Source organism: Pithys albifrons, chromosome 1, assembly GCF_047495875.1.
Source record: "Pithys albifrons albifrons isolate INPA30051 chromosome 1, PitAlb_v1, whole genome shotgun sequence".
Classification (NCBI taxonomy): domain Eukaryota; kingdom Metazoa; phylum Chordata; class Aves; order Passeriformes; family Thamnophilidae; genus Pithys; species Pithys albifrons.
In genome coordinates this window covers 2,495,252-2,511,924 of record NC_092458.1, presented here as the reverse complement: position 1 = coordinate 2,511,924, position 16,673 = coordinate 2,495,252, and the positions used below count along the sequence as shown (strand labels likewise).

Sequence of the window (16,673 nt, the reverse complement as noted above, 5' to 3'; positions counted from 1 at the left end):
TTGAGCAGTGGAAGCTCTCAACACCTACTGTGTGGCCTGAGCTCCATTGAAACTGAGCACAGGAACTGGTGGGTGATGTGAAAATTCCAAGATGTCTATTAGACAGCAGTGAGTGAGTTGGAATATTAACTCTCAGAGTAAGCTATGCAATTATTGTCATGGTATATACTCCAGGTAAGAAAGATCTAAGTCCCTTTTTACCTTTATATTTAAGCATGTGATATTTAGCACATTTGGTGGATTCCCAGGAAAGGCAAATTTAAGAAACTGTTTATGTTTTTATATAATAATTCACATAAAATATGAGTTCTCACAAAATGAGGCAGTAATGTAATACTACCATAACAAACATTCTTTAATATAGTAAATTTCTAATGGTTGCTTCTATCATTGCATATTTTTTTGCTCTTGAGACCACTTCAGTTCATCTGTTAGATTTTTGTCAATGCAAGCGATACAAATCACTTTCTTTTTAATTGCCTCAGCTTAAATAATACAGTTATTTCTTGGAAAGTCAATGCTTCTAACGAGAAGAGGGAGACGTCTGTTTACAAATCACTCTGGATTTTGCCCAACTGATCATCATGTGCTTTTAAAGTGTATCTCTGCAGTATCAACAACAAAAGTAAAAATTAAAAAGTGGCAACTGAAAAAAAGCGAAGCAACCATCAAGCATTCACCACCTCGGCTGTTAAAGGAGCTAAAATGGGCTTTTTATAGTTCAGTGTTATAAAACACAACGGTAAGGCAAAGGGTAAACACGCAGCAATCAGCTGCAAATCCACTTAGGCAAAACAAAGCACAAGCCAGCAGATGTTGCCTTAATGACTGAAGTTCTTGCTTTGGTGACTGTTATCAACAGGCAAAGTGGAATTTTACTGCTGCTTGTCTCCCTGTTTGTTTTAGTAACCTGGTTCATGGACATGCAGGTTTCAGATTTTTTTACACTGATGTACTGTTATAGTTTGAGCTGGCAAAATGCCAACTGCCTGGTACCCAGTCACAAAGTCCACTCCCAGAGCAGGAGAGTGAGGGAAAACAGCAGAAACGAGGCTTTAAACACGGTGAGGTTTTTATATTTATACAGAGAAGAGGAGAGCTTAACACAGAATATGAAATAGCACATAGTGACAGGAAACAACAACAGGCTCACCGAGGTCGCCCCAGCTAACAGGTGAAACTCCAAACCAACCAAACCCCCTCCCCAAAGGAAACCTCCCAGCAAGAGGGAAAGAGGAATTAACAGGAATGTGCTCATGTCCCCAGCTATTATCACGTTCTGATATTAAGGAGAGGTAAAAGAAAAACAATGCAAGCACCTCTTAGGTTTTATTTTTAAAGGAAAATATTCACAAATTAATTAGAGCATTTAAATTAGCAATATAAAGAGCAGAAAGCTAAATCTTTAGCTGAGTATTTGCTCTTGGCACTTAAAACATGCATAAACAGTGATAAAACTGTTTCCAAAGTACTGGAGAAATGGTCAAGAACATTATTTGAAATGTTTTTCTGAATCACTGTGAGGTCACCAGGTCATCAGAGAGCTAGTCATGGTCCAGATGAAAATAACATACATGGATATATGTGAAATCATTGCATACCTATCTCAGGGGAAGACTAGCCCTTCTTGGAGACAGTGACAAAAGAATTCAATATCTTCTTTATACTCAATAAATAGTCTTTTATAGTTCAAAAGATCCCCAAAACCATAAAACCCCAATTTTTTTTCTCTAAGAAATAACCTGAAAGCTGAAGCATAGAAGGACCAAAGTGGAAAATCCTACAAGGAACCACAACAAATTGGTATTTAAGTAATCCAAAGTACCACAGACTCCACCATCTCTTTCCATAGGGCTGTTTAACAAAAGAATCACAGAATTATTTAGGTTGGAAAAGACCTCTAAGATTATCTGGGCCAACTGTTAACCCAGTGCTGCCAAACCCATCTCTAAACCACAGCCCTATGTCTCACATCTACACAGCTTCTAAATCCCTCCAGAAACCCAGGATGTTCTTTAAAGATCTCCCTCAGGAGCTGCTGTCTGAGCAAAAGGCCTGGACACTGCTTGAAAGAAACCTGAAAAATCTACACATGCAGAAAATCTTGCAGTAGAGGTCTTGTGCTGACTTGACACCTTCTAATGTCCACATTTATCAGTCTCACAAAAGACAGACAGAATTGTGATCCAGCCCTTAGAGAAGGGCATCAACTGCTGTTTGCAGCATGCTTCTCTTTCAAGTTCCCAAACCATGAGAAATCTTATGAAAATTGTATACAAAACACTGAATTAAGAATGTATTAGAAAGGTAGTAACATCATACAATCAAAAACTAGGAAACACTAGTTTCAAAATTACATGTCCAAGCTTGCTCTTATCCTTTTGTAATTCTTAAAGTGAAATGTGAACTCAGTCACCTAAACAGCTCTTTTCTAAGACATAAAACATTTATTACAGTGATTCACCTAACATCTCGTTATGGGTTCAGCCAGGTGGGCCTAAACTTAGGTTTTAAAGTTCAGCTAGGCCTAAGATTGTCAGCTGATTTAAGCTGGGCTGAGCCAGCTCACAGCTGACTTCTTCCAGCCAATAATATTGTATTCCATCCCATACTACATCATCTCAAAGGGGGTAAAATCCAGTGTGTGGGAGTGGCTTGGGCAGTTCCATCACAGCAGCTCCTCTACTATGCTGGGCCCTGCTCCTGTTGCCTCTGCTTGCATTTTGTTTGAGTTCAGGGAAGTAGAAACATTTTTGTTGTTATACTTTCTCTTTCTTGCTGAGTGTCTTTTGGAGTGCTTATGAATTTAGAGTAATGGGCTTTGTATTAATTGGGGAGTGGGAGGTTATTTCTTGTTATATATAACTTGTGTAAGTGTGTGTTATATTGTAGTTTCCTCTTAATTTTCTCTTCTCTGTATAAATACATGTAGTTAGTTTCAGCATAAACCTGGTTTTGAGGGTTTCTCTTTCCTCTCCCTCTTTTTTTTCCCTTGGCTGGTTGGGGGGAGGAGGAACCCTCTTCACTCTGTCCTGGACAGTTGGTGTTTTGCCAGCTCAACCCAGGACACATCTAATGTCTGTGAATTTTGTAGAAGCTTGCAAGGAATGTGTCTTGAACATTTTGTACTCTCTCAGCCTAATATTTGTCTGAGTCCATGCAAGAATGGCAATTCTCACATTGGGCAATGTTACACACACCTGGGCTTGTGCCCGAAGCATTAACAGATTTAAAGATCCTCTCTTAGGTACAATTTCTACCTGAGCATCCACAGCAGCTACAGACATGTCCTGGACTTCTCACCAAGCAGGGGCTGTAGTTCTAAATACAGCTCTTTGCTTTGTTTCTCCCATCTGACCCTTCTGAGCTACTGATTTTATCTACTCATGGGGAATGGGTTTGAGCTTTAGACACCCAGACTTTTTCATCCAGGAGTAGATGTTCCACTCAAACTGCTTCTCAAACCACAGAGAGCAATACATTGTTTTCTTGCAAATATGCCTACAACTAATAGGGCTATAAGGCCTACTACAATAACAGGGCAAATGCAAGCAGATACTAATTGAATGTTTATACCAGATTCTGTTTAGTTATTGCTCTTGTTAAAAATAAAAAGCTTTCACATTATCGTGTGCCTTTCATTCAGTGAACATCAATAATATCCCTTCTCTCATTTGAACAGGGTCTTAAGTCAGTGGTAAATCTGCTTCAGAAAAAATGCTGTTAAAGTGCCTCATTCATTCAAATATCAAATTAAATAAAAAGTGGCAATAAATTTCTGTAGTTATCAGAGATTTAAGTAACTGCCATTATGCAAGATCTACTGAATTTACTGCATATTTAGCTAAACTGACTTTTCTGGCCTTGCTCATGGACTCTAATTAAAAATATGTTAAGATCTAATTAATTTCTGGTTTCAGTTATAAGCTGAAAAGCTTAATCCAAGATACTGATTGAAACAACTTTCATATAATATTTACACATCTCATCTAATGTGCACTGATATAAAACTCTTCTATTATTATAAAGAAAGTAATTTTTATTGCAATATGTTCTAATATATTAGATTGCATATTGGATGATTCACAATTTGGTGACAAGCTGAAAAAAAAAAAAAAATTCTTGTAGTGAAGAATTGGTATCTCAACCAAACACTGAAAGACTGTGAAATGTAATCAAGAATGCAGTCAGTGATTTAATACAAACTGTCTTGATTAGAGATTTGCTTCAAAGGTGCAGGATGACATCTCTACTTTGAAGCTGCTTCAATATGATATGTCTGTAATTTTCAGATTTGGTTTATAAGTCAAAATCACTATTGTGATTGTAATGTGGAGATGGAACTCAGATATATGAAGGCATTTTAAATATTTAAAATACATCACCTATCAGCTGAAGCTTGTTGGCAATTGTTTACAGCAGAGGAGAATTGGTAGGAAGAGATATTTTATTTGAGAGAATTAAACTGCATTCCAAAGACATATTTCCAAAAACTTTCACAAAAGGTTCGTGATCCTTTTTCAGTCTAGTCGTGTAATTTGCAAAAGTTGTATCTTCTGTAATCTCCAACCAAGACTGGACGATGAATGGGAATGAAATTTAACAACAAATGTAATAACAGAATTCATATCCTACCTTGTATTAATGGCAGCCCATGCAGCATTAATGTTATCTGTCATCAGCTGGACTTTCCTGGTGTCATCTGCCGAATAATCGCGGAGCAGCTTTAGTGCCACGTCGTTTGCCACGTCTACATTTATTTGCCATTGCCGTATTTCCTTTGAAAATTGCTGAAGTAAAAAGAGAAAGAAAGAATAACCCTCAGGGCAACATAAAAGGATCACATACATTGGATGATTATTGGAGAAGGAGATGAACAATTTACACCATCAATATAAAAAAAACAAGATACTTCCTCAGATTTACTGGTAATGGAGGTCAATCATTCGATGTTTTAAGTTCTTTTAGTTGTAAGACCACAGGACTACCTCTAAACTCTGAAAGAACTGAGCACAAAATTCCTAAATGCTGGATAAGACATGACAGCTCAAAATGATAAACACTGATTAGAACATTGATTCTTATTTTTTCTGAGACACAAATAGAGGGATGCAGCATTGTGCATTATGCAAACCATGATTGTTTGTGATGTTGAATTATACTGACACAGGAAATACAGTGAAATAATATATTCTGACTAATTTTCTTTTTTTTATACAGTGAAATGATAGTGAGATTTGGACAATTAAGACCTGTGCTTTAAAGTTATTTCTTACAATTTAGTTCATTTTAGCAAATTGTTTATGTAATTAGTGCCATCTACTGGAACAGCACGAAATCTGCAATACACCAAAATTCTGGCAAACCTATTAATATCTGTATAATGCTAATTTACAGTTCTTAGTATTAAGGAAGCTTTTCAAATCTTGGTCATTCTTTGTTTCCCCCTTTCCTTTCCTTTTTTCTCCTTTCCTCTTTTCCTTCTCTCCTCTCCACCTCTGCCAGATGCCTCCCTACAAGAGCAGGTTGGAAATCCAGACCACTCGTTCAGCCAGCAGCCACCTCTCAGGAGCTTTCCTGCTACTCTCTTTCTCAGAGCAAATTTTCATATAAATGCACTCAAGCTGCATATTTAATCCATAATGTGTACCAACAAAATGAAAAAGCAAAGATGATCAATTGTCTCCTTATTCTTTTGTGCTAGGCAGACTCCAACTAGCCAATAAAATGGACAACTCAAGTAGAAAAAACTTGCATTTGTAAACAGAAATGGCAAGTTGGGTGCAAACATTTGAAGCTATTGATAAAAAAATAAACAATAAGGTCTGACCATCTTTATTGTTGTGCTTTCATACACAAATTGGGAAATGCCTGTTAGAAAAAATAGCTTTTTTCCTCTCATTCTCCCAAAGCAGTATTCCTTTTGAAATCTTGTTTTGACTCAGATAAGGAATTCTCCACAGAAATCTGAACTTACATATGTAATCCCCGATGAAAGAGTCTAAATCCTAAGCAAAAACAAATGAATTTTAAGTATTTTATGCATTTATGATTTACTCTCAGAAGGTCTGTAAAATTATTTTGATTAAGACTGGGATGAAAATGTACTTGATCTTTGAACAGAGTCCAGATGGAGTTTTGGGGGAGTTTAATTTTATCCCCAAACTCTTACCTTTTAAAAAGCCACTTCAACATCTCTAGGACCTCTCCATAATTTAAAACTGTAAACATGTATTGTCTCTATTTCTTGTATTATTCCTTCCTGAGAGGGCAGAACACTCAGTGACTGCGCACCAGAAAACCTCAGGTACTAAAACAGCAACTTGACTGTTTGGAACAAGGGATTCCCTTTCTACCCACCAAACACTGGGAGGAGGGTACCAGCCCCAACTCCAAAACCATCTGAACATGCTATAGTTGGGTTTCCTTGTGCTAGAAGAAGTCATTCCCCTCTGCTAAGTAAGAGAGGTGACAATTTTGTGGAAAACCACTACTATTTCTTTGAGAAAGATAAAGACAGGTGGTTGTTTTGGAAATAGTCTCCCAGCTGAGCTCCTTTCCTGTCAGGTACGTACATTAAACACATAAATACTAATATTTACACCAATATAATAGTATATATAATAAAATTTTAAATTCTACAGTAATGATCATTTCAAGTTTTGAAATCTTTTGTAGCAAGCACCTATTCTACATCTAGGTCTACCCATCTTATACTCTCCCTTTCTCTTTGTTTAAAATTACCCAGACATGTAGCTATTTTAGTTCCAGCCAAAGAATCAAGCAGACTGACTGTTCACACTTGGCAAAGTTGCCATAACATTTTGCCTGGATTGTAAATGAATGGTCTGTAAAGTTTACTTTGAAAAAAAAAAAGTTCTTTTTGCCCAGTCCCACGTGAAAATAAATGACCTTATAAAAACTTTCAAACCTTGCTTTATAATAAAAAAGAAGGGAAAGATCCATTTCAAGTTTATTTCCAAATGTGTTCTTCTCACCATTAACTTTGACATTAATCCATTAACTTCCTGACACTACAACACTCGGTCATCACTCAGGAAACAAATGATGAATATAGAGAGCTTTGGTGATGGAAACAATTTGTATTTTCTGTTTTACTGGAAATTGCTATGTAATTTTTCAACAGCTTGGAGGAGGGCATGCTTCAACTTTGCTCTGTGCAGAGACACTGAGAACAGTGTTGTGGTACATGTCTTACCTGTCTGTCCTACCAGAGACCCACTAGGTGACTATAATATATACTTCAGAATTAAATTCAGGGCACTATTTGTTTTGCCCCTCTTTTCCCTCATATATATTTATGCCTCATTTATCTTTTAGCTACTTAAGAACACATTTGTATTTTCTTTAAAGGAAATTGCTTCATTACCTCAATTTCTTTCTGACTGTTTTTAAGCATTCTCTTTGTTTTGTCTGTGTTATCACTGGAATTTGCTGAGTTTATTAAAAGGCTTAAAGAATTAAGGTTGTGTATTTATCATGTTACTTAGGTATAAATATATTTATAATATTTAATTAGAAGACACTAGTTGATTTTAATAGGAAGAAAGTCTGTGTAATTAAGGATCTTTGATTAAAAACAAGTAATGAATTTAGCACTGGGCTTTCTTCTATCTTAGAATTGCCCAGTGGAACAAAATTAATGATGCATAATAGTTCAAATACAGCAATATGTATGTACAGCAACATCCAGTTCTGTGCATATATCACAAATCTGGAAAATCAGGCTGTCCTTTCCTTTTTCTGTGTATCTGTAGCACATTTTATTTATATAATTAAAGATTTTTTTTTAAATCAAGGAATTCTATTTCAGTGTCAGCATTGCTCTCAGTAACATTAACTTAACTGTTGTTTTACAAAAGTCAAAGCTGTACACTGTCAGTCCTGGAATAATAAAAATCCACAAAATGTTGAGACTGCACTTCACCCTATTGCAGTCCACAAGAAATGGCAAAAGAGCACCAAGTAAGTTCCTCCCCTGCAAGAAGCCGACAGGCAAGGAAGACAGACTCAGTCTTATCCCCAAATTCAGGGCATAAAGTTCACCCACCAGGCTATGCCAGAGGAAAGCTGCCTGGCCTTCTGAGTGCCAACAGAGTAGGGGATGTAACCAGGCTGCTATTTAATTTCCTGTCTAGATGAATGAGAAATAATTGGTCAGTGAAGGAAAGGAATGAAACATGGTCTCCATCCTCCCTCCTCTTCACTTGGGCCATCCCAGCTAAACTGGTACAGAGGGAGAAGAGTTGCCTCACTAGCTCTTACCAAAAGAAAGAGTCAAGGAGTGAATGAGAAAATGTAGCAGTTTTGTTTGATTTGGGGGTTTGGAGGGGGTTTTGGTTTTATTTTTGTTTCATTTTTCTTTTTGTTTTTTTTAGCTTCTGTTCTGATGACTTGATGATGGAAGGAGCCGAGGTGTGATTGTGTGCTATTTATACACCTATAACCTTCAGCCTGCTGAGTTAACCATCTGCAGTCATCACCTAATGAACAATAACAAAGAGGTCTTAATGAGTATAGACTCTCATTGACTGGATTGCCATATTCTGATTCTCCAGAACTAATACCAATTTAGTTCTCCAATATCAAACTAAACAAACAGTTTCAATTGTCAAAAAAATTATCTCTGAATTAATTTCTGATTTAAATGATAAAATTTTAATTTTTAGCTATAATACCTTGTTAGCTCTCTTTAAAATGTCAGAAATAAAATTGTCAGATTCTATTAAAAACATCACTGGCCAAATACAAGCCAGAGGTTTATGCTGACATTGTAAAAAAATGAATAATCAAAAGGCAGGTATTGCTGAATTTACCATTTGCTCATGTATGAGGATGCCCTAACAAAGGTACTAACCCAAGCACTGGTTACAAGCTCCCTTGGAGTAAAGCCAAATTTACACATTGACCCAGCAGACTTTAGGCAGACCTATAAGATTTAACAAGCAAATCAGAACACTTGGTGACCACTTTCTCACACCAAGCTGTGTTGAGATACAAAGCTGACAAAATTATTATGTCTGAAGAATTTATTGAAGTATCACACTGACCTCTCTCTTTGCCTCAACATAAATGAATAGAAATGACAACTTCCTTCTCATCAGTGTAGCAGCAAGCCAGAAGGCAGCACACTTACTCTACAGCTTCAGGGGACATCATCAAAATATGTGTGTTTGGCAAAGAAGCCCAGAAGGCATTAATTCTGAGAACTTGATGTATTTCTAGGTCCTTCAGTTTAGATAGTACTATACAGAAGAAACAGAAAGATGCTGAATTAAAAAAAAAATCCATTCTCCTTAGAATTCATGACCCCTTATCTCGAGTATGAACACAACAGCTGACGCTGTCACATCTGAGAAGCTTTCATGAGGGATTTCACACAACAGGAATTACGGCAGACAAGGAGAATTCCTCTAGAAGGCTGGCACAAAAGAAGAACAAAACAAAAAGGAGAAGGGAAAAAAAAGCAAAGAAACCCCTCGCCTCACCTACCTCCCATTCTCTAAGGCTGGGCACAGAGTGGCTGGAGAGCAGCCAGGCAGAGGGACCTTGGAGTACTAATTGACAGGAAGCTCAACATGAGCCAACAGTGTGCCCAGGTGGCCAAGAAGGCCAATGGGATCCTGTCCTGTATCAAAAATAGCGTGGCCAGCAGGACCAGGGCAGTGACCCTTCCCCTGGACTCTGCGTTGGTGAGGCCACACCTTGAGTGTTGTGTTCAGTTCTGGGCCCCTCAGTTCAGAAAGGATATTGAGGTGCTGGAGCGAGTCCAGAGAAGAGCAACAAGGCTGGTGAAGGGACTGGAGCACAAGCCCTATGGGGAGAGGCTGAGGGAGCTGGGGGTGTTCAGCCTGGAGAAGAGGAGGCTCAGAGGTGACCTCAGCACTGTCTAGAACTACCTGAAGGGAAGTTCTGGCCAGGTGGGGGTTGGTCTCTTCTCCCAGGCACTCAGCAATAGGACAAGGGGGCACGATGGGCTCAAGCTCTGCCAGGGGAAATTTAAGTTGGATATCAGAAAAAAATTCTTTGCAGAGAGAGTGCTCAGGGATTGGAATGGGCTGCCCAGAGAGGGGGTGGATTCACCATCCCTGGAGATTTTTAAACACAGATTGGCCGTGGCACTGAGTGCCATGATCTGGTAAATGGACTAGAGTTGGACCAAGGGTTGGACTCGATGATCTTGGAGGTCTTTTCCAACCCAATCGATTCTATGATTCTATGATTCTAAGATAGAGGTGAATTTCTTCTAGAATTGGGGCAGAAAGGCTAGGCAAAACCAAATTAATGAAAGTAAACAACCCTGGATGAGTAAAGCCTGTTGATGTTCAAATCATCATGAGGGCACAAATTAAGACAGACTAGCTGTGACACTGAAATTATAAATTAGAGTCTGTAACTTGACACAACGTATCACACTGACTGCTGATTGTGATGGGAATGGCTGAGGATACAGATAGCTCCAGTGCTACAAGGAAATAGGGAAAAGAGTCTGCAGGTCTCCATTCAGGAACTGTTATACATAGAGACACATTCCTTAAATAAGTATAGGAGTATTGTATCTCTGTAACTTTGGGGTTGGATAAGAGGAATGATATGTTCTTGTTTCTCTCCTTGAATAATGATCATCTGAAAACCCCATAGTAATTTTTTCAAAAAGCATAAAATCTTAGAGTGACCTCATCTAAACTTCACACATTCTTGTAAAAAAACTGGACACAAAATCCATTTCTAAAGCAATCTTTTCAGTTATCTTCCTAGTTAAATAATTTGTGTTTGAGACATCAGACACTCCAACGCACTGATATAAGACTGTGTTTGCACAGAACTATTTTTTTGTTAATTGAGTCTTTGTAGAGCTGGGACATTGACTTTGTTGAAGCTTATCTGTTTTTTTTTAAACAAACACTGGGCAGAAGCCAGGACTCTATCTCTGCAGGAAGACAGTGACAAATGGGAGCCCTGTATGCTGCATGACAGTGGTGCACACGATCTATAACTCTTTCCGATGCATTAGTGAGTGATTGCCCTTGTTTACCATAATCCACCAAGAAATGACCCTTATGTTACAATCTTAAATGGCAAAACTTAGCCACACCTCAGCCCCAAAGCCATGGGCTAATGAACATTTTTAAGCTTCTTACAGGCAAGCCAACAAAACAAACAAACAAACAAACAAACAAGCAAAATCCCCAATATATTTTTCATCTTCCTCTAAATATCAGACAGGCAATAACTAACCAATGATAGGGGTAGCTCAAGACCAATCATGAAATTATACATATATTTTCTCCTCCAGCAAACTCACTATTCACAGCAGTTCATTATCATTCAGCTATGTAAATAAAACTGTTTTATGTCCACAAACCTTAACCAAATAGTTGAGTGGTACGAGTTGGAAAAAAATCAGAAAAATTGGATATGCAGGACAGGAGAACATATCAGAAAAATAGTTATGTAATTATTCTCCCATAGAGGCAGGACTCACTTTAAAAGGCTGATCAATTGTTTGGTTTCAATCTTGGGTTTTGCCCAACTAGAAAAAGATATTAATCTTAAACAGCTGTTCTCAAAAGTTATTCATGAAGAATGTCACCAAAGTATGACTGTTTCCAGTACAAGAAACTTAAAGTCTGATGCAAAAGAGAGTATTTGCACTAGCACTTGAGGTAGAGCTCCGCTATATAAGTCAACTGACGCACATGTTTTAGCACCTAGAATGTGGCAACATGTGCTAAAATCACAACAGCAGGCAATTCAGGTTCTTTTTCAGTTAATAACCTTGCCAAAGCTGAACCCAGTGAGACGAGCTCATGGCAAAGTTAAAATGCTTGATTTTCAAAACATCTCCACACAGTCTTGGGGTTTTTCCCCATTTTTCTCAACTACTTGCAGACAACCTCTACCACTCCATTAACAGTGCAGACACCCAAACCAGTGCTACAGGATTTCCCAGTCTGCAGAACCAGTCCAGCTGAGGCTGTTGAGCAGAGGAGAAATACTTGTGCTGAAAAGGTATTTTCCTGCAAGATCACCCAGCTATTTGTTATGACTGGTAAGTTAAGAGCAATTTCATATTCAAGGATTCTGTGACACATATTTTAGACTTTGTAAGTAATTTCTTTCTAATTTATTCTGGAAGATTGTTCTCCATGTGCACTGTCCATGGTTAGAGGACAGCATTTAGAGGACATTTTCTTTAACGATCTAATTAACTCAAATGGAAATATTTTAATAGTCACTGACCTTAAGCTCAGTGTTCTGCTTTTTCAGAGCTTCCACGGTGTAGGAAATTTCTTTCCATGACTCAAGCTTAGCTTTTGCTTGTTCAAGAACCTGCTCAGCTTCCCGTTTAGCTTCCAGCCACTGTGTTGAATCTTTTAACATCTCTTGAAGCTGCTGTCTCCGGCTTTGGAGGTATCCATGCACTTCATCCCACTGGCTCTGGATCTTTTCAACTGGTAAAACACAAAGGAAAAACAAAAGCTGAACCACTTAAAATACTTTTTTTCTTTCCTTTTATTTTTTTTCTTTTTCTAACAGGAGTTTAAAATATTCAATTCTTTCTAGAACTGACTCTACTGAAGAGCTCCTGTACTTTTAAGCTGCAATTGCATCTAAGATTAGTTTAACAAAAAAAAGAACAGATAAACTGTTCTGGGTCACACAGTATGACACTATGGCACACAGCATGTGTTTTGATGCATATGCAGCCAGAAATGACAGGTTTGTGCCTCAAAAAGTATTATGAAACAGGATCATATTTGAGAAAAAGTATCAGCAATAATCTTTCATTCTTACCAGACCAACACAAGGTTTAAGATTTTCTCGAGGAAAAAGGCCTTTAGGGACACCAGTAATATTAGCTGAAGATTTATTGCAAGATACAATTAATGGCTATACTTATTTATTTCATTGAAGCAAATGTTAGTAAACTGTAAAGGCTAAAAAACTTCCTCATGTGCTCATGTTGATTATAAAATAACAATTAGCTTTATCCACTATTAGAAAGAAATGTGGTTTGTGAAAACTTAGAGAATCACTATTGGCCAGCATCCAACATCAGGCTCATCCATAGTAGCATAGAACACCAAAGACTAGTTTTCCAAGCAGTTGAAGTTTGACAAAATATAAACAAAACCCCAAAACTCCACAAACAATAAAATCTGTGCTCTGCATGAAGGAATAGGCATTTTTATATCTGTTTATATATTTGGTCAGCACAAACTATATTCTCAACATTTTCATGAAGACTGCCTCTCTATATTGAAAATTCACAGGCCTTCTAGGGAGGGGGAACAGTGATTTCCAGAGCACTCAGAAGACAACTGAAATTATCATCCAGTGGTAGTTCCAACACTGTGTCTCTCACTGCAAGGCTGATCCCAGAATGGTGCAGTCTAAAGATCAGAATGAGAAATGCTTCAGCAGGGAAAAGAGACTTCTACCTATCAGTGCTCTTCCTTCTTCCAGAAGAAGGGATAAAGATCTTTCCATGGACTCAGCTGAGGATTGGTTTAGAGAGAGAGAAGAAAACCTTTCAGCATCCCCTGCTCAAGCCTAGGGAGAAAAACTGTGAGTAAGCACACATAGCAGCATGTTTAAGAAAAGCAAAAGGAACTGAAGAAACAGAACTGGAAAACACAAAGCACAATCAGAGCACAGCAAGGATAGCCTAAGGCCCAAATACTTAAATTTAATCTGAAGCAAATCTAACCCCTCATTTTAGGAAGCCATATACTGGCATCACATAACAACTCATTGCTCTGCCGTCTCTGGGCAAGGATTTCTGGTGAAAGCTTTAGGGTATACTTGAAGCAGAGAGGTTGTGGTCTACAAGAAGGGTGAATAACAGAAGTGAACTGCTTGAGCAAAAACTCCCTGCTAGGGCTACATCCTGTGGCTCAGGGATGGTGCTGGATGTTTAGGAAACAAAGACTGCCCAAAGACTTTTACATAGAAAACAGCTGCCACCTATTTCTTGCAAGCCACCACTTGAGATCCTTCTCCTTTAGACTCTTGAGACATTCAGCATTATCTTCTGGTTCCAGGCAAACTTGAGATTTTGGTACATTACTAAAAGAAGAATAACAGCTTGTTTATATCAACTCTCCACGAAAAAATATTTACACAAATCCCACCGATTTTTGTTTAATTGTAAGTTTCTTTGTTGGTGTAGGTGGTTTGAAAGTGTGATTTTTGGGGGGTGGGAGGAAGGGGAGAGGAATGAACAAAAACTCTGTTGCAGAATTGCTTTGAAAGAAAACTGAGTCTACAATTATATTAATTTTCATAATAGCTGCTTTTAATAACAAAAATCAAAATATTTATGGATGTATCAGTTCCATAACTTCTCATGAGATTTGTATCTTAGTAAGACACATTAGCAGTTCTCCTCCAGGGACTGTGCTTTTTGCAGCAAGACTGAGTTTTTCATTAGCTACCACAGTCCTGGGATTCCATGATGACCAATTCTCCCACCCAAGGGGACAGTGAGGCTGCGCAATGAAAACTATTCAGGACATCTCAGGAGCCCATTTACACAAGTGACTATGAATACACAAGCTCCAAATCTATGAAAAACATTTCTTCAAGAAAATACTCAGCTGACATACCTCAAAAAAATAAAAATAATATAATGCATAATGCATTTGCTTTATTACAGACTGGAATGAAGAATTTGGGAAGTTAGTAGGTAATCTAAACAACAACAACAACAACAACAAAAACAACAAAGCCAAAAGAAGCCCAAAACTAAAATGTTGTTTTCTTGAACCAAAGAGTGACCAAACTCACTTAACAAAGTACTTCACTTGGTGGCTAAATACAGCATGATATCTGTATAATTAATCTGGCCTTTCTAAGCCACAATATAGCAAAGAGTGCAGTAGTATGTAAGACAAAACATGTAGAAATAATTTATGAGAGGTCTTTATAATTATGACAATATAATTTAATGTAACATAAAAATCCCTTCATTACATACGTTTGCAACTTCTAAATGATGCTCTCATTTGAATGTGGACTATTGATCAATTTTTGAATTAAAAAGCCCCAAGGCTCTAATGCTTAAAATATGAAGTTTGCTTCCAAAATAAAAACCACAGCATAACTCAGTGTCTCTTAAGGATGTACTTTGTTCATGTTCACTCTTCAGGAGGATGTTTCCTACAGAAGGAAAGGTGAATACCACTTACAGATTTATGGCAAACAAAAAAGGTCAGAAAATCCAGTTTGAGGGTATATTGTGTTAGAACTGTTCACAGCAACCCATGAACCCTCACCTGCATCTAATGAGTTACTGACTGCAGATGAGGAGGGTCAGAAAATTTCTATTAAATAATGTTGGACAGTAGAAAGACTATTTTTAAAGTATTCTGAACACCATAGATGTTTTGTGTATGGGCTTTCAGGCTTACACTTAACCAAGCTGGTTTTGGCTGGGATAGACTTAATTTTCTTCACAGTGGCTGGTATGGGACTGTGATTTGGATCTGTGCTGAACACAGGGCTGATAATCCAGAGATGTTTTTGTTATTGCTGATCAGGGCTTGCACAGAGCCGAGTCCTTTTCTGCTTCTCATCCTGCCATTCTGGTGAGGGGTCTGGGGGTGCTTGGGAGCTTGGGAACAGACACAGGTGGAACAGGTTACTCCAGCTGACCACGGGAATAGTCCAGACAATATGACATCATGCTCAGTAAATAAAGTCAGGGGAAAGAAGGAGGGACATTTGGAGGGATGGAGTTCATCTTCCCAGGTAACTGTAGCACATGATGGAGACCTGCTCTCCTGGGGACAGCTGAACACCTGCCTGATCACGGAAAGCAGTGAATGAATTCCTTGGTTTTCTTTGCCTATTCCTATTAAACCATCTTTATCTCAACCCACGGGTTTTCTGGCTTCTGTCCTTCCAGTTCTTTCCCTGATCCCACTGGTGAGGAGCTGTGTGCGATGTGGTTGCTGACTGGGGTTTAGCCAAGACAGGAATTCAACATGGGGAAAATTAATTTCTTCTGAAGTTTGATCACCCCTACCTGGAACTAGTTAGACCATCTTATAAATAAGAAACAGAGTCACGAACCCAGAAAAATAGAAAAATCAATGGCATGTGAATGAAATTGTTCCAGAAAAGTATTTACCAAAGCTTAGGAGAATTAAAGAAAAAAATGTTATAAAAAATGTTAGCACCTTGAATTTAAGGCTCTCAATAAATAATAGTCACTAAATTAAAAAAGTATAAAAGAAAAGAAGGCAAAGACCTATTTCAAGGATGGCAAAATATGCAGAAAATTAAAAAAGGATTTTCCAAAAAAAAGTAATGTAATTTTCCTTACTGCAATCTCCACTGTAACAGGATATTACTGAGATCAGAGTCTGATCTTTATCTTTTACAGCATCATTGCACCTCCATAATGTGAGGACAACACATTGGAAACACCTGGACAGAAAAATGTGGCTCTGTGTGTACTGTTAACATCACTGAAGCACAGGAATTTTAAATAATTAGCAATGATGACAAAAGCCTTTTTCTCCCTACTTTAGCAGTTGCTGGAGCCCCTCAGTTTACATTGTTCACTACAGCTAAGCCCTTTGCCTTCTACATTTCAAAGACTAGTGTCTTCAATTTTAGTGTGGCATATCCCTATTGTATCC

The 16,673-nt window shown here is 37.9% G+C and overlaps 1 protein-coding gene across 11 annotated transcripts in view; it reads right to left on the bottom strand.

The window, feature by feature from the left end:
- DMD (dystrophin) overlaps window positions 1-16,673 on the bottom strand; it is a 1,187,916-nt gene that overhangs the window by 287,262 nt on the left and 883,981 nt on the right. For all 11 annotated transcript variants that reach the window (XM_071568723.1, XM_071569521.1, XM_071566241.1 and 8 more), the window contains 2 exons: window positions 12,265-12,476; window positions 4,636-4,790 (listed from right to left, as the gene is read on the bottom strand). In XM_071568723.1, the coding sequence (XP_071424824.1) occupies window positions 4,636-4,790; window positions 12,265-12,476 (367 nt within the window). The remainder of the gene's footprint in view (window positions 1-4,635; window positions 4,791-12,264; window positions 12,477-16,673) is intronic.